Source organism: Odontesthes bonariensis, chromosome 1 (genome assembly GCF_027942865.1).
Source record: "Odontesthes bonariensis isolate fOdoBon6 chromosome 1, fOdoBon6.hap1, whole genome shotgun sequence".
Lineage (NCBI taxonomy): Eukaryota > Metazoa > Chordata > Actinopteri > Atheriniformes > Atherinopsidae > Odontesthes > Odontesthes bonariensis.
The window spans coordinates 19,839,935-19,858,189 of record NC_134506.1 but is presented as its reverse complement, the minus strand read 5'-3'; the positions used below and the strand labels follow the sequence as shown (position 1 = coordinate 19,858,189).

Here is an 18,255-nt window from a genome sequence, read left to right as displayed (position 1 = left end):
AAAGTGAAGGAATCACTCGATGTCATTAAAGGTGACTCAAACTTTCCTTCTACACACTATTCAATAGCAACTTTGTTATTGGACTAAACATTTAAAGCCTATTCTTTTATTATTGTGTGTGTAAAATGATAATTTCTTAAAAATAAATATATCTAGTCAGTTTAACTTCCATAAATATTCCGTGCTGCCATATTATGTCTTGAAATGTTCAATATTGTGGCTAAACAGCCAAGAGTGAAAAGCTTCTTCTTACATCAGGATAAAGAATCATAATGGAAATATCGCGAGAAGATGAACAGGAAGCTGGTGGCGCGTGTGTTTGTGTAACGTGTAGGAAATGCATTCAATGCCCTTTAATGCAATGACAAATTGCGTCCATGGCGGGACAATTTAAGGTAATTTTATGAGATACTGTAATGCAATGTGTGTTTTGCAGAATTTGGTATTTTATAATGACACCTGTGTACTTGTTTGCTAGCTATGTTGCACTTCACGAAAGTAACGATAAACCAGGAGTAGTTTATCTCTGCCGGTGTCTTCTGGATAGTAACACAGTCACACATAAAGGCAGTGAAAGTGTATTAACCTTGTGTTTTGAAAATAGGACATTTTCTTTCAAAAAAAAGTGCATGAAAAAGGTTAACATGTAAAGCTTGTGTCACGTTTTTCCGCTGTTAGTTTGAGAGATGTAACCGAAGCCTCCTCCAGAGATGACAACATATCACATATCCGTTGTCAGATAACTGTTTTCATTCAGGACAAACTGAGAGTGGTATACCTATTGTTGCGTCTACCTTTGTCAGTCTTCTTGAAAGCAACAAGCAATGCTTTTGACCCCTTTTAAACACACTTATCTACAGTCGTCAATAATTACATCATCCGATGTAATGAGAAAGAAATGGTTGAAGGGTATTCTGTTGAAGGGTATTCTGTTCTGTTGCATTAGTCTTTCTTATTTCTCTCTCGTATTGACATGGTTTACACATCAAAAACTGATCTGTCTACGAATCCATGATAATGACTGTGTTATCTTCAAAAGTGCTTGCAAAACTGTTGTTACAACAGAATTTACCACTGACCCTATTCAAACCTGTCTGATTGGATCACAAGCGCACATAGAAAAATATAGATTTCAACGTATACACAAGGACGTTTGAGGACTTTCTCAGACTTGCTGATCACCCAGGCCACATTCAGAGGTGATTTGGGGCATTTGAGGCAAGATTTGATAAGAGTAACACTAGAAAAAGAAAAAAAAAGCCTGATAAGTGATTTTCCAACCTTAATCGACCTTTTAAAATGCATCTAAAACTCCTCACTGAAATCATACCAAAATCGAGCTTTTTGTAATTGGACTAACACACCCAGATAAGGGGGTGTGGGTTGAAATCAGTCCTGCATGTAAATACACAACTAAGGTAGATTAAAATGGGATTAGGTGTTCTGTACATGCCTCAAACTTCTATCTTTTTCTGTGTAAAGTACAAGTGTATATTAGTACAGTTGAATTCCCTGAATTCTCTTTCACATCTTTTAGTTTCTTTTGTCAGACGGCTAAACATGTCAGAAATTATGACTGCAAAGCAGCCCGTTAAGACTACGTGTAAACTCACTGTTGCTTAAAGCACTTCCAGACCGCCGCCATTGGAGTGATTTAAAGACACTGTCCATGCGGTCATGTCGGCTATGCATAGATGTACGACTATTTTTTGCGTTTTCTCACACTGTCCGTAACTTGATTCTGTTTCTGTTCATGTATACTGGAACAACGACGGTTGTCCGGTTAAACGGCCAAATTTGAGCTGTAAGCGTAGCTCGACTCAACTGTGCCTGTGACCATGCTGACTGAAGATCCAAAACTGATAGCAAGTATCTAATTTGCACAGTACAGCATAGTAAAGTAAAACACTTACAAAATCTACAGAATCCACAGGGTCAACTGTGTTGGACATGTCAAAGTTCAAGTTGATTTTGCCTTTGTGCATGTGTAATGGGTTAAGGATGGTGATAAGATTCAGGTCAAGCTTCTGCGTAGCTCGACTCAGCTGTGCATGTAACTGTTCTGACTGTAAATACGGGCCACATCGAAGGACCACCAACTCACTTGATGTGACTTCTCACAAGCAGCAGAGTTTCCACTCAGATGTTTGATTGGACTATTGGATTCCTGGGAAAAAATGTAAAAACCATTGTTCAAAGTCACAGGATGTATCATTCACAGAAAACCTCCAGCGGTGAGTGTTTTGTCGAGCGTATTTCTGCTCCTCACAGCTGGAGTTTTAATGTTAAACAGCAGATCTAAATGGAGAGCGTCGTAGTATTGGGGAAATGAGTTGTTTGCATTACAAGAGGCTGTCAACCTGTCTATGTATTACATGTTATAAAGTTGCTGTTTATTGTTTATTGTGAGCAGATGTTGTTTTTCAGCTTTTAAGTTTTTAGGAGACTGGTTCAGGGTGGAATCTGCTGAGGCAACATCACAAATCAGTTATTGAATGTATTCCTGATTTTTACAGAAGCATCTTTACTGATGTTCTGTTTGTTAATCAGGTGACAGCTCACTGTGTTATGTAGGCTACATGTTTATTTGCTTGCCTGTAGAGCAGCAAACAGGTCTGATCAGAAGTGCTCCCTCAAGACGCATTTAATGATGCATTTTAATACCAAGTGTCATCTCACATCCTTAAAGCTGTCTACTTGTGACTGGATCACTCAGAACGCACAATAATTCCTCATGATAAGTCCAAACAGCCTTGTTGTCATATTTATACCATAGCCTTAAAATGTAAAACATATAGGCCTATTGAAGTGATTTCACAATCAAAATATGACTCTGTTTTTATTGAATGAGCCTAACACAGTCTCACAAAAATAATGTATTTTGATAACAAACCAGGTTGTGTCCAAAGTAACTGTCGACGATTAAGGAAGAAAAGAGGGCTCAGAATATGCAGCTTTCTGGCTGTGAATACATAACAAGTTTGTTCCCAGAGAATGAAGCAACAGTCTGCACTTCCCTTGTTTCAGATAGCTTAAAATTGAAATATGCCCATAGCTGATTGCAAAGTACCACATTTAGAAGACAAGCTTTTACAACAAATTTATGACAACCATCTGAATACTGACTTGTACTTCAATTTGAGCCACACTTGATGTTTACTTTTGTAAAACTGGCTCCTGTTTAGTCCAACATGTGTCTCAAAAACTCATGTAAAGCAGAGCTTTCAGTTTAAAAACCCATGCTTCACCTGGTTATCATATCTATTCTTATCGCAAAATGTGTGAATGACAGGTAAGAATAGATTTTTCTATTCATCAGATCATCCGATGAAATGATGAGTACAACTGTGAATCATCGGCATATGAATGGCAGGATATGTTATGATTCCTGATGATATTACCAAGTGAGAACTTTCAAAATTTAAAGAAAATGGAAAAAGAACTGACCCTTGGGTAAACTTTGAAAGAGTTGTTCTTTCTATTGATTTAAAACCACCTATTAAAACAAGAGAACACTTGTCTCTTCTGTACGATGAAAGCCAAATCAGAAGCTAACCCTTTCAGACAAATTGAATAGGAAGAAAAAACTGAATGTGTGTATGCGGCTTGTACTTTTCTTTTTGCCACAAAAAGCCTGTCATCAACCCACCAAGCACTGATAAAACAGCACAGATAATGTTAGCAGCTCGTTCCCTCCGAGAATTCGTGAAGACTAGAACCAGTGCTAAGAAAATATCAAGTGATATAATGATATTAGTCCGTAACTACTGGATGTTATAATCAGCTGTTTGTTTTTATATTTACTGTACAAACAGTTAATGATATATTAATTTTGGGTTTTTTTCAGCTTGTTTCTGCAGCCTCAGAGTTATAAAAAAAAATGACCACAGGTTTAAACTCATTAATTTTATCACATTAGCGTCCAACACACCCCTGCAGATGCAGCTTTTCCACAGCAGATATTTTGACTTGTCACTGGGCAGAAAGCACAGGAGGATATAAGTGAATTATCCTTTGTTTCCATGATATTGAATTAGACTTTTCATGTTCAAGGACATGCAGTTTGACTATGTATCTCTGTATCTATTTTGCATATTGAAGTGTTTATGCATCAAGATACTCTATGCAGACTTTATGTATTTGTTTATTTTCTTCTTATTAGTTTCCTGTTACAGTCAGTATTTCTGATACAGTCCCTTGAAGATGTTTTTTCATGCTCTCATCAACAGAAACAGTTTAAAGAGGCAGTAAAGGTCATCAGCGCAGGAAGCATTTTGTTTGCTTCTTACCTCACTGTGGTTGGAGATGAGCGTTTCTATGCCAACCAGCTGATTCCTCTGCTGCAGAGGATTGTGGGGCCAGAAACGGCGCACATACTGGCAGTGAAGATAATTGGAATGGGTCTTGTTCCACTGAACCGCTACCAGGACCCGGCGTCATTGGTAAGCATGGCACAGAATTTTGTCCGAAGTCGACTTGACACTTTAAACTAACAGTAAACTCTGTAAAACTTTGTTCTGTTTGGTGATATGTCTCTACAGGAAGTGAATGTACTTGGATTGAAGTTCAAAAACCCCATTGGGATTGCAGCAGGTTTTGACAAGCACGGAGAGGCTGTTGATGGCTTGTACAAAGTGGGTTTTGGCTTTGTTGAGGTGGGGACAATCACTCCAGAACCTCAGGAGGGGAACTCTAAACCACGGGTGTTTCGACTCTCTCCAGATCAGGCAATTATTAACAGGTATGTTTGGGAAAGGCTGATGACTCAGTGGTGCTTTTGCTAAGGTACAGCACAGTCAGACTTCAGCACACCTCAGAAAATGTACTACTGGGTAAACACTGGACAGGTTAAGAAATGCACAACAGCAAAACTGCAATCAATCAATCAATCAATCAATCAATCAATCAATCAATCAAACTTTATTTATAAAGCACCTTTCATACATTAAAAACCTAGCACAAAGTGCTTTATAGGTTTAAAAGCAGCCCCCATCTCCACCCCAGCACATACACACGACCATGCACATGCACACACACAAATAAAATAAACTTAGAAACGTGTGGCTGAATACAGAGGAGTCAGGTCAGGAAATACCATCACAGGAGGCCATCTGCACTGGGTGCTGCCTACCATCCACGACCAGGATGCCTCCACCCGGGTGCACACCAAGCTATAGGCCAGCGAGGGGCCCACAGCAGTGGAGCACTACCGCAGACCCCCCACCTGGCCAAGCCGATGTTCACCACAAGTCAGACATCCCAGCCCCCAGCGCAGATGGCCCCCACCGAGGAAACACTGGGGAAATGGAATAAAAGCATTAAAACTACCAAGGCTAAGAAGAGATAAATAAAATTAAAAAAACAATAGGAAATAGCTAAAATGAACTCTGTCGTAAAAATAATAAAATAATCAAAGAGCTAAAATATAAATTGACTAAAATAATTAAATGAATGAATAAATACGACATTAGTTAAAAGCCAAATTAAATAGGTGGGTCTTGAGCCTGTTTTTGAAAATATCAACACTCTCTGCGGCACTCAGGTCCTCCGGCAGGCTATTCCACAGATGGGGGCCCATCGTGCTGAAAAGATGCCTTACCATAAGTTTGTGTTCTAGCTTTGGGGATTCTTAAAAGAACAGTGCTGGAGGATCTCAGGGTGCGCAAGGGTTCATATGGTAAAGCTGTTAGAAGTTTTCTGCCATCCAGGAATTGATGTCCAAAATACATTTTAAAAGGGTATCAATTGGTCCTGTGTCAGCCCAAAGGAATGATACAGCAACCTCAGTGTTGTCTTTGTTTGCTTATGTGATGTTTTATCTGTGTTAGGAGTCCCACAGGACATGTAGTACACATCATACACCTCTCCATTGCCAGTAGAAGTAACATGTAGTCATGTGTTTAGGTTTTTGCATAGACCTTATGCAAATGAATGTAGCTAGCATTTCTTAGACGTGAAGCCACGCGGAAGTGTGAAATGCCTCTAATGGGCCATACATCCATGATTAAAGCTGCAGTCTGCAACTCTTTTTCAAGCATAATGCCTGGAACTGTCCGGGGATTCTGAAAGTAGTACATTAAATACCCCAATACAAAAAAAATTAGTTCTCTAGGTCCCCTATGTGTCCCGCTAGGTCCCTCCAAAGCCAGCAGGTTTGTTTACAAAATTGCAGACCGGACCGGTAAAAGGTAACCAATCAGGTTTACGAGCTGGGCTCTGCTGCCTGTCAATCACCGATTGTGCACGCGCGATACAAGGTAGGCTCGTCCCCACGCTTATTTATCTAGACTATTGAACTTCATTACGGGCTTGTCTACTTACTGTGTCTTCCATGATCGCAAATGACAGGTGAGTTGATGAATGAGGAGTCGTGTAGGCGCATCTGGCGTGCACGTCTACGTGCACGAGTTCTCATGTGTTTTGAAGGGGCGGGACAGGAAGTTGAATAACTTTTTATTTTTCGGTTAAAAAATAAGCATTTCTTGCATTTTGCGACTACGGAGGTCACCGTTTTCAACTTCAAGCGTTCTGATAGATCATGTAAACTCTTAAAATGCCAAAAAGTAGGACTTTACGTATGACAACAACAAATCTTGCAGACTGCAGCTTTAAATAGATAATAAGCCTCAATGATACACATTTTTGTGCAGTCAAATGTCAAGCATCGTTCTCCAGTTTCACCCTCTGGATATGGTCACTTCTTACTCCTGAAAAGCCAATATGGTGATGGAAAATTAATATTCATGCTTTTAAAAGAAACCAAGTAATAAACGGGATGTTGTTTTAGCTCATTTTCAGTCTGCTGTTTTAGATGTATTTAGAATTACTTTAATAATGGGTTGACATTTTCATCATTTGGTCCTCATGTGTGTGGTATGTCCAGGTATGGATTCAACAGTTGTGGTTTGGCAGAAGTACAGGAGAGGCTGAAGGCCAGAGTGGAAACACAGCAAGAGCACAGTAAAAGTTAGTTGGTGTTCATTATTTTCTGTAAACTACTGTTAACCTGTTCATTTCATCAGCTTAAAAACTGCTTTGAACATCAGGCTAAAATTACACCTTTCTTCTTTTTACTGTAACAAGATGTCTGATATGATTCTGTTTTTTTGTCTTCTGTGTGTCCTGTGTCATTTAATGTTGTTGAGGGAAGCTAGGCAGCTAATTCAGAATCAGATTATGTACACTTTGTATTTTAATTGTGTAAATTATCATGACCTGACCTTGCCTCTCGTTTTTATTGCTCACAGCTCATTTAGAGCGTCAGCATTCTCTGCCCCAGTTCAGTCTTGCGTCTGATGATGCAACCCGTGTTTGTGTTTACCTCAACCTTCCAACTGGTTTGTGAGTGTGTTCATATATGTGCACGTGTGTGTCTGTTTTTCTAGCTGGCCTTCCCCTGGGCATCAACCTGGGGAAGAACAAGCTCTCCCAGGACGCAGGGGCAGATTACATGGAGGGGGTGAGAACGCTGGGCCCGTTGGCAGACTACCTGGTGGTAAACGTCAGCAGTCCTAATACTCCAGGTCTCCGAGATCTACAGGGGAAGGCTGAACTCAGCCAGCTCTTGCGCACGGTAGGACTGTCTTGATGTTCATTAAATTGCCCAAAAGTTGAGAAAAATAAGAATGCCAAAAGTGCTGGGGAAAAAACAGTCTACACCTCGTGGAAAACTTGAAAGATCTCGTTGGAAACCCTAAAAAAGTAGAAATATTCCCAGGACTGTGGATCCTCCATGGAGACATGAGAGTTTTCTTTTTACCTAAGTGATCAGTTAATGGCAAAAAGAGGATGCAAACCTTTCAGTAGAGGTTTGCTTGAAGATGATTTAAACAGTTTTTTTTTACATTCAAAAGCAGAACACTTTTTCGCCTCACAGAAAGCTCAGTTTATAGGCGGCGCACTCCAGCAGTAACGCCACTATAGCTGGTGCCAATGCGCTTTGGTTTTGTTCCGTTGGCTGCGCACGTTTAGATCCTGTAAGCCTTGTGTGTGCATTGCAGTTGCTGCATTTGCAATATAGAAGAGTTGGTGGCACGACTGTGTGAGTAGGCACAGGCATCTTCACACAAAATAAATGCAGCACAAGGGTTCCCAGGTGAACTCCCTCAAAATAACTTGAGACTGCTGTAGTAGTGGTAAATGGTGTTCTGTAGTAAACTGGTCATCTGTGACAGTACAGTACAGATGACCAGTTTACAGTTATGGTAAGTTTGTGCCGAGCATCGCCACAGCTTAATCCAGTGATTCTGTCATCTGCGCAACAATACCCTCTGCAAAAACTATGTTTTCTTGTGAACATAGTGTACCCCCCCCCCTTAGGCTTCTCTAAAGCAAATACAGAAAGCAGCTGTTATCAGTGAGAGGGGAGCAGCTGAGAGTTGTAGTGGTAGAAATAGCGTAGTTGTGGAAATACTATCATTACCAAATTCTAAGTGAATAGAAGCCTCTCTAAAACATAACTAAGCTAAGCTTTAAAGGTGATAGAGAATGGTTGAATGGGGCATTAATCCTTGTTCTGTGATGTGATATGTAGCCCAAAATAAATTGGTTGGGTCTGTAATGGCTCAGAACCTCCCTAAAAGGCTCTCTGAAACAGCTGTTACTATGCTGGGTTTAGAATGCGTCTTTTTCCGTCGTTTCAGAGCTTATCTGGCAACCTCATTATGAAATGCAGGTTGCCGTTGCTTGATTGGCTGCCCTTGCTCTCACTGAAAACAGAGCTATAGAGTAATACACCGACTGAAAAGAAAGCTCATCAGAATCAGAATACGTTTTATTGCCATTGTTCACTAACTAGGAATTTGCTGCGGCGTAATGTTCAAACATGTAACATAGGATAAAAAATAAAGAATAAAAATATATGAATACAAAATGTACAAGGTGTGTACAACAATACACAGTATCCAATATACAGAGCAACAACAGTGCAGCTTCATTAGTGCAATTTTAATGATGGTAAAGGGACTGGGGCAGGTTAGGAGGTGATTATGAAGTGTTCATAAGTCCAACTGCAAGGGGGACAAAACTGTTTTTGTGACGGGAGGTTCTGGTCCGAATGGACCGAAGCCTCCTGCCCGAGGGGAGTGGTGCAAATAGAGAAGGGTCAGCTGTGATCCGACCTGCTCGCCCCATAGTTCTGGAGACGTGCAGCTGATCACCGGAGCGAGACACAGTCTGTGTCTGTCCCTGTCGGAACTGACCATGAGCTGCTCGGAACGGAGCTTTGTGAAACTGTAGTCCGTGAAATGCGCGGCGCAAAGGAAAAGTCGGCGGTTGGGGATGCTGTTAAAAATAAATAAAAGCCATTGATCGCGAACATTGCTTTCCGGGGGAAGAATATGTAACGATCGTAGTCCGCTTTCACAGTCTTGGAAGGCACACCTGTTCCTGTTTCTCGCCGAAGGGGCGTGTCTGAAACGGGGTGGCTGTGGATTTGGGTGTGGGGGGGGCGATTGCTGAAAAAGTGACGTCACCTTTTCACAAAAATGAGCTTGTAACTCTTATGGGGGATACTCAAAAAAGGGGAGAACTTGAAACAGAGGTTCTGACACTTGCTGGCACTTCGTGTGTACTCTCCACAGCGGGGAGACTCAGGACTAACATCAAAAACGGGAAAAAGACGATTTTGATTCTCTATCCCCTTTAAGCTGCCTCTGAAGCACCGACTTGATTTCAGGGAAGGTTGAACACAGGAGTCATTGTCACTGTTTCCATGTTCCCCAGCAAAGGAAGGAATGACAGGAATGTCCCTGGAATAAGTATTGATCTAGTTTCCATCTAGTTGAAGTGAGGACAATTTCAATAATGTGAGAAGGACAGATACACCACAACAGTTGATGGGCATTGTTCTGTAATCCGTAGCAGTGCAACACATTCTCTTTCAGATAATGTTGATTGCGTTGTGCATTTTTTATTTTTTAGTTTATACGCAAAACATGCTTAATTTACTCCTGTATTGTTCTTATTTTAGTCAGTGCAGCTGTGGCACAACCCCCCTGTGAGGAGCAAACGCTGTTTTCCCTCATAGCTAAAAGAAAGTCAAGGGCAGGGTTAATGAATGCCACAGAACTGTGACAACATATGTGATAAAAGCCCTTCAGCACTATAGAATCTCTGTGGATTAGCTATTGATACTCAGTCAAATGAAAAAAAAAAAGAAGCATTTTTTTAAAACACATCTCTGAATTCCTTATAAAACAAGCTAGAAGCCTGATAAGCAGATTTGAGTTTATGGAATAAATACCCTATCCCCTGATGCCCTTTTTGAATTTGTGAAGGTGATGTGTTGCTGTTTAAACAAGAATATTCTGTGCTGTTGTTTTTGGACCAGTCTATTAGTTCCAAGGCTGAAGTCTTTATCTGTCACAAGGCTTTACATCTTTCCGAACCATGCACTGCCTTTTCGTCTAGTTTCCAGCTGTTGAACTGTTGCTGCCTCCTCATACAATCTGCTCAGGTGTTGAAGGAGCGCGATGCCCTGCAGGAAGAGCGCAAACCTCCGGTCCTGGTGAAGATTGCTCCTGACCTCACTACCCAAGACAAACAAGACATCGCTGATGTTGTCACAGAGGTATGCAACTTATTTGGATACATTTCTTTTTTCATGGCTTGTTGATAAGTTGATTTAGTCCAACCAGTCATCTCTCGTGGTCTTTGCAAGATTTGTAGGCACAGGCATCTTCACACTGAATAAATGCAGCAAATTTGTTAATCTGACATTAGGAAAAAGAAAAGCTACTATTCAGGTTTACAGATTCAGTTGTTGTTGTTTTTTTTTTTAGTTTATTATGTCTTTTTTTTGTTTCCTCCTGAGAATGGAAAAAGAAATACATGCAAATCGTTCACTTCAGGTCACGTTGCTCGGCAGAGCTAATGACTTCAGCCTTTTATGTCACATGCAAACTGTATACAGCCTTTGCAAAGTTGCAGCCACCTACACTGCTCATGGAAAGTTTTCAGGTACTTTCAAGATTTCCACACTTTTTCTTTCACACTCATCCTAATGCGGATTCAATTCACTGTTCTCTACCTTGACAGAGCAAGAGCCGGTTGGAGCTGGAGTATTTGTTTTAAAATAGTTTGTAGAAGACTGATATATCTCATTTACACCAGAACAAAGAGATCAGATCACATCACCCCAGTTCTCAAGTCTTTACATCGGCTCCCGGTGAGATACAGAATAGATTTTAAAGTTCTGCTACTCGTCTACAAATCACGGAATGGTTTAGGTCCAGAATACATGAATGACATGCTAGCTGAGTATAAACCCAGTAGAGCTCTGAGATCTACTGACTTAGGTCAGATAGTGGAGCCCAGAGTTCAAACTAGACACGGTGAAGAAGCTTTTAGATGTTATGCTGCACACAACTGGAACAAACTACCAGCAGAACTGAAATCAGCCACAACTGTAAGCACTTTTAAATCCAGGTTAAAAACATTTCTCTTTCGGTGTGCGTATGGTTGAGTTTATATCTTTCTTTTTCCCCTCTTCTTTCATTGCTTTTAACTGTGTTTTTAATTTTTATTCTATTTTTTTCTCTTTAAATTGCTGCTTTATGCTGTTCTTTTAAATGCCTTGTCTTTATGTAAAGCACATTGAGTTGCCTGTGGTATGAAATGCGCTATATAAATAAAGATGCCTTGCCTTGCCTACACGGCTATTCAGAAACCTTTGTTTTGACTCTCGCAGCTGGGCTGCAACTTTTTAGTCCATTCTGAATTTTGGAGCCTTATACTGTGGGTGGGCCTTTAGCCGCTTTCGGACAGAGCCGTTCTAAGAACGCAGTTATCAGAACTGTCCTACTCGAATTTCGTTCTGATAACTGTCCTTCCCCAGCCGTCTGCGTCAGTGACGTGTTAGCCGTTTAGCGACACATTCAACAACAAAACAAAACCTGGTAAAAGTAAAGAGAGAAGAAAAAACACCACAAAGACGCTAATATGGAGAGCGGGGAGGCCACCGTGTTCATGGTCTGCATGATGGTGATATTAATCATGGACAATCACATCGGGCGTCTAACATGGAGGCTGGAAGAGCTCACAGAGAGAGTCAGGAGATGCCTTTTCATTTCATGAAGGAAGAAAGGAGAGCAGAGCGCTGCAGACAAAGGAGACGACGAGTAAGTTTAACTTATTAAACACCCGCCGGTTTTGTCCGTGTTGTATGATGAAACATTTCAGCCGTGATAGCATAACAAGGGGCGTAGCTACCGACCACCACACACCTCCGTTAGATGCGTTCTATAGAACCATGAAAAGACCCGACCTCGGAGAAGGAGCTAAAATGGTTATAGGAACTGAGGGAGAAAGCCCCGAGTTCCTGTATAGCTGCTTTCGGACTGTAGGAACCTTTGACAGTTCTAATAACCTTTTAATCCGCGGGGTAGTTTTCTCCCGTGTTCGAACATACAGGAACTCGGGGCCATCTCCCTCAGTTCTTATAACCCTTACAGCTCCTTCTCCGAGGTCGGGTCTTTTCATGGTTCTATAGAACGCATCTGACGTAGGTGTGTGGTGGTCGGTAGCTACGCCGCTTGTCATGCTATCACGGCTGAAATGTTTCATCATACCACACAGACAGAACCGGCGGGTGTTTAATAAGTTAAACTTACACGTTGTCTCCTTTGTCTGCAGCGCTCTGCTCTCCTTTCTTCCTTCATGAAATGAAAAAGTATCTCCTGACTCTCTCTGTGACGCCCGATGTGATCGTCCATGATTAATATCACCATCATGCAGACCATGAACACGGTGGCCTCCCCGCTCTCCATATTAGCTTCTTTGTGGTGTTTCTTTCTACTTTTACCGGTTTTGTTTTGTTTTGTTTTGTTGTTGAATGTGGCGCTAAATGGCTAACGTAACACGTCACTGACGCAGACAGCTGCGCGCGGCGCAAAGTCCCGACCTGGTCCCGACTCATGTGCGAATGCAGACTGAATCAGTTCCGCTGGGGAAGGACAGTTATCAGAACGAAATTCGAGTAGGACAGTTCTGATAACTGCGTTCTTATAACTACTCTGTCCGAAAGCGGCTTATGTCCGAACATGGCAAAACACGGCCCCGCAGATTAAAAGGTTATTAGAACTGCTAATGGTTCCTACAGTCCGAAAGCGGCTTCTGTCACACAGGTAACCAACGAGCCAATGATTCCTATTGGTGACAATCAAGGTTTCTTTGTTGTGACCAAAGAGCCTTAACAATGGACAGCCATCATTGCAGCATTCCTATGAACCAAACCTTTATGGTAAAGTAGGCAGACAGAAAATATTCCTCAATAACACGCATGTAACAGCTCTAGGATGATCCAAAGATTAAACTGTTTGGCCACAGTTCCCCCAGAAAACAGAGAACTGGCTAAGAGAAATGCATATAAGTATATTGTATATTTTCTTTTTTTTTACATTCATGACATATTCATTCATTCTCCAAACAGTTTTTGCTTAGTCTTTGCGGAGAACTCTGTAGGCTGGGGAGAAAAGAATGAAATCCACGTTAAGATAAGTCTAAAACAAAACAAAATGTTGAAAACGTGTGTGAGCTCTGCACTTATGTCAAGGACTAAATGTAACGGTACAAATCAAGTCAACTTTAGCATTATTTAAAATCTTCTTTTCACTCATCAAATGCAAAATATTATTTATACAGCATCTTTCGAATCCAAGGGACAAAGTGTCTTGACGAGGAAACAGACAAATAAAAGACCAGAGAGGTTGAATAAAAAAAATACTGAATGAAAAATTTAAAAGATAAACAAAACAGATATGTTTAGAAATGCTAAATAAATTAATATTTTAGGTGACCTAAATGAAGGCTTTTACAAAGAGAGGCTTAAAAGAAATGTTGAATGTAAAACCTGAGAATTAGATTTGCCCCTTCCTCATCTTCCTCCCTGTTCTCCTCCATTATTGAAAACAAATATTTGAGTAATACTCAGTTTCCCTGTTTGTCACCGTGCATCTCGCTTTGATGGGCTGGGAGTCAGATGGCCCTTCTTCATCACACAAATACAGCACTGCTGCTCCTGTAGCCGCAACAACATATGTCACTTATTTCCTGTTGTTTCTTCCTCTGGACATTCTGTGTTTGCAGCTGGGAGTGGATGGCTTAATGGTGTCTAACACCACTGTGTCCAGGCCAGAGACACTCCAGGACTCACAGAGGACTGAGGCTGGTGGTCTGAGTGGCCAGCCTCTCAAAGACCTCTCCACTAACACTGTCAGCGAAATGTACAACCTTACCAAAGGTACTAATTTATTCTTTTTTAACATATTTCTGTCCATTTCTTTCCCCTTAAGAGTCAAGACAGTATATCTGAAAGACACATACCGTATGTTTGTTTGTTTTAGGCAAAGTGCCGATTATCGGAATTGGAGGTGTGGCCAGTGGGCAGGATGCGATGGACAAGATCCGTGCTGGTGCTTCACTGGTTCAGCTCTACACTGCCTTAACCTATCAGGGTCCACCTGTTGTGACAAAGATAAAGCGAGAATTAGAAAAGCTTCTTAAGTGAGTATGAGTACCAACAAGGACGATGCTAATTAAAGCTGTAATAGGCAGAAAATACATCAAAAATCATTATGTAGCATTAAGCAACCAAAGCGGTCTGACAGGACAACTACCCCGCCGCATTTTCTCTGGGCTTCGCTCTAACCCTGCAGAACTTTTCACACCACGAAAGGCGTGTTTGCTCAATTATAGGTGTTGTTAGACAGAGGTGTCGCTGTTGGCTAAAAAAGGCAGGTGGCACCTGCATGTGCCTAGAGTTGAAAGAGAGCTGGATGTAATATTGGCAGTACATGCAGGAATAGTCACAAATCCAGCATTGGCAACAACTACTTGCATGGAAGAGCATGCAAAAAAGAGAGATGGAAATGTCAAAACTAGAGGCAAAGAGAAAGTATGACAACAAACGGAATAAAATGCAGGCAAACCTGTTCAGTCATGGTGAGAACTCAGTGCTTACACTGGACTTGAGCATCAATCTGAACTGGCACACACGTCTGCAGGACAGGTGAGCTCCTGAGGCCCTGTTCCAGCAATATCTATATGTGAGATGGTGGATTGTTGCGAGCTGATAGCCACAATGAGGGCCTGCAACACAGCGTTGTGTTAACCACAGGCTAAGGCTAGGCTCCTGCAGTGGTTAATATGATCATTTACATCACATTTATATAAAAAATGTCATAAAGCAGACGCACACTTCAAAATGGTCCAAGTATCTCAAAACAGCATGACCATATTTACATCGTAGTTTTGCTGTGTAACATTGCTGCGTTTAGTCATCCCAGTTATCTAAACAAAATGCCTTTTCATGCCGTGTTATATTACTCGACCCCAGTTTAGGCTTTCTGTAGTATAGCATTAAGTGTCAGCTGTGTGTGCATGTGAAGCGCCTCTGTATGGACACGCTTTTTGAAGAGGGAGGGACTGAAGAGACAAAGGGATGCAAAGTTCTGACAAATTTGTCTTCCAAGATTTTTGCCAACTGCAGCTTTAAGGTATTAAGTAGGGATGCGGAGTTGGGAAACAATTAAATATACACTAGAAAGAAATGACAATTTAAAGTATTTCACTCTAGCATCACGCAATCTTTGAATTAGCACAAATTCAAACATGCAAATGTTTCAGATTGTTTGAGCCAACCACCAGGAAGATTAACCTGTATCAGCTACTGAAATCTTAATGGTCTTGGTTGTAGTTTTTACATGAAATTAACAATTTAAAGGTGGATGGGGAAATGGCTAAGCTCTTATTAATCACAGTTTACACAATTTTCCAGAGTTGGGGTATGTTAGGCACAACTTTATTTATGGTAAGAACTATATTTATTGGTGTAGACTGATTATTGTGGACATGATTTTCAAGCTTTTGGATTTTAGCACAAATATAAGCGAATTGGGTAATCTGGCTAACAGGTTGCAGTGTGTTACCGGCTACTAATTGTTGGCTTCTTATACAGTAGCAACTCAATGAGGTGTAAGAGTCATGCTGAATTTAATTTACAAATAGGCATGTTTATTAAAGACTTATTGCACATGTTAACAATTGACTTCTGTATGTGTTTTTGCAGAGATCAAGGTTTCAGCTGTGTATCGGAGGCGATTGGAGCAGATCACAGGGAAGTTGATGGGAAATGTTAGCACAGACACTTGGGGCTTGGCGGTAGCTACACGATTGTCTGCCTCTACTGAACTGTAAAGAATTCTATGTATTTGTGGTTGCCCATTTGTTCATTCTGATTGCCAAAAAGGCAGACATATTATGGTTTCACTAAGAAGTTTGTGTCAGTAAGTCACAGTAGGACCTTTATGTGGAATGTAGTGAAAAATCTTTATTTCTTCTACAGTGTTGAGAAGCCGAAGTCTGCAACTGATTTCAGCCATTCATGTTTTGTTACAGTGTAACAGCAGCTACTATTTCTCAAGTGCCGACACCAACGTGCTTGAACTCAATTTTACAAATCTGTACAATTTGTTTGTTTGCTTGTAAAGACACAAAACTGTCATAATGATGTGTGGTTAACATGGCAAAACGTGTCTTAAATTGTGAATACACTTGAAAAAAACATAAATCCAGACTCTGACTTTGTATGATTTAATCTCCTCGAAAAAAATCATCATTTTTATTTCTAAAATGATTTTGTCAGGGTGTAAAGTAATGTCATAGATATATTTAAGGTCTAAAACAATCCAGTCAAACACTCTGAAAGCTTAGATGTAATTTATTCACTGTGAGTGTTTTTCAATGTCAGGGATTTAATTCAAGAAAAAGAAACACTAAGTTACCAGGAAAGCTGTCCCATCCAAATCATCTGGCATATCCTGCACACAACTTTCTTTATTCACTTGCCTGCTTAGCATTTGACTTGAGTTCAAATCTCAAAGATTACACAAAGAGGAGCTGCAGAACTTAGTGTTCCGGAATAGTTGGTTCATTAAATATGTTCGCTTGAAATGCCAAGTTGCTTTGGGAATGTGCGAGGGCTTTGTTCCATTTGCAGGTGACGGAACTTTTAGTTTCACTGCCAACTTATGCTAAAATTGTGGCGAGCTGCTTCTTACAAGTTCTGGTTTTAGTTTGGGAAATCCTTACCAAACCAAAGTGCTGCTTATCATGACTGGTATTTGACAGTTTAAAAAAAAAAAAAAGACGATTGTATGTTTTTTTTAAATGCAGCCCTTACATGACAAAATGTCGAGATATTTTTCAAGCCAGTGCCCTTATTTTTGTTTTGATGTTGACAAGTACAACAAGAATTTAATATTGAGATGTTTTTTTCCATGGGGTGAGACTATACCTTTTTCCACATTCAGTTTTCGTGTCCATGGATATGGTAATCTGGCCCTGCAAACACCCCCACTCAGATGCAGATGATGCTGCCTGCCCTTTTCACTCTGTTTAGCACTTCACTTCAAAGCTGGATTAATTCATTTGTAAATGTTTGAATCAAAGAAGAGGAAGCTTTTCTGAGGCTGTTGGGGGTTGTCTGTGGACTTAAAACACAAGTCCTCAGCCATATCACTTGATGTCTGATTTTGTTCATGATACTGTGTGATGAACATGTAAATAAAATCTTCAATCGGTATCCCGCACTCAAAACCGCACCAAAAGATCTCTAAACCCTAAACTATGATCATGTAAACTAAAATGACAGAGCTGGTACTTCGAGGTTGTGTTTACTTTGTCATAGTTATGCTTTTAAAAGATCTTAAAGGCAGAAACGCAGAATAATAAGAGGAAGTGTGTGAACGTGGTTGCACTCGTACAAGGTGATTCCTCTCACTAGATTTTTATTATTCTTTTCATCGCCCATCTTGTTTGTATGGGGAGCACATGTCAAGGAAAATAATTGAAAACTTGAAAATATACTTAAGCAGCTTCGGGTCGGGAATGAGATCCTTCCCCAAGTGGAGGAGTTCAAGTATCTCGGGGTCTTGTTCACGAGTGAGGGACGAATGGAACAGGAGATTGACAGACGGATCGGTGCGGCGTCTGCAGTGATGCGGGCTCTGCACCGGCCCGTCGTGGTGAAGAAGGAGCTGAGCCAGAAGGCGAAGCTCTCAATTTACCGCTCAATCTATGTTCCTACCCTCACCTATGGTCACGAGCTGTGGGTAGTGACCGAAAGAACGAGATCGCGAATACAAGCGGCCGAAATGAGTTTCCTCCGCAGGGTGTCTGGGCTCTCCCTTAGAGATAGGGTGAGAAGCTCGGTCATCCGGGAGGGGCTCGGAGTAGAACCGCTGCTCCTCCGCATCG

General features: G+C 40.9%; 1 protein-coding gene across 1 annotated transcript; it reads left to right on the top strand.

Annotated features, from left to right (window-relative positions):
* Positions 1 to 302: 302 nt before the first annotated feature.
* Positions 303 to 16,579, top strand: dhodh (dihydroorotate dehydrogenase). Its single transcript, XM_075454834.1, has 9 exons — positions 303 to 395; positions 4,230 to 4,442; positions 4,542 to 4,741; positions 6,884 to 6,966; positions 7,386 to 7,573; positions 10,457 to 10,570; positions 14,086 to 14,239; positions 14,343 to 14,502; positions 16,067 to 16,579. The coding sequence occupies exons 1-9, from the start codon at positions 378 to 380 to the stop codon at positions 16,134 to 16,136; spliced, it is 1,200 nt and encodes a 399-aa protein (XP_075310949.1). The 5' UTR covers positions 303 to 377; the 3' UTR covers positions 16,137 to 16,579.
* The last annotated feature ends 1,676 nt before the right edge of the window (positions 16,580 to 18,255 follow it).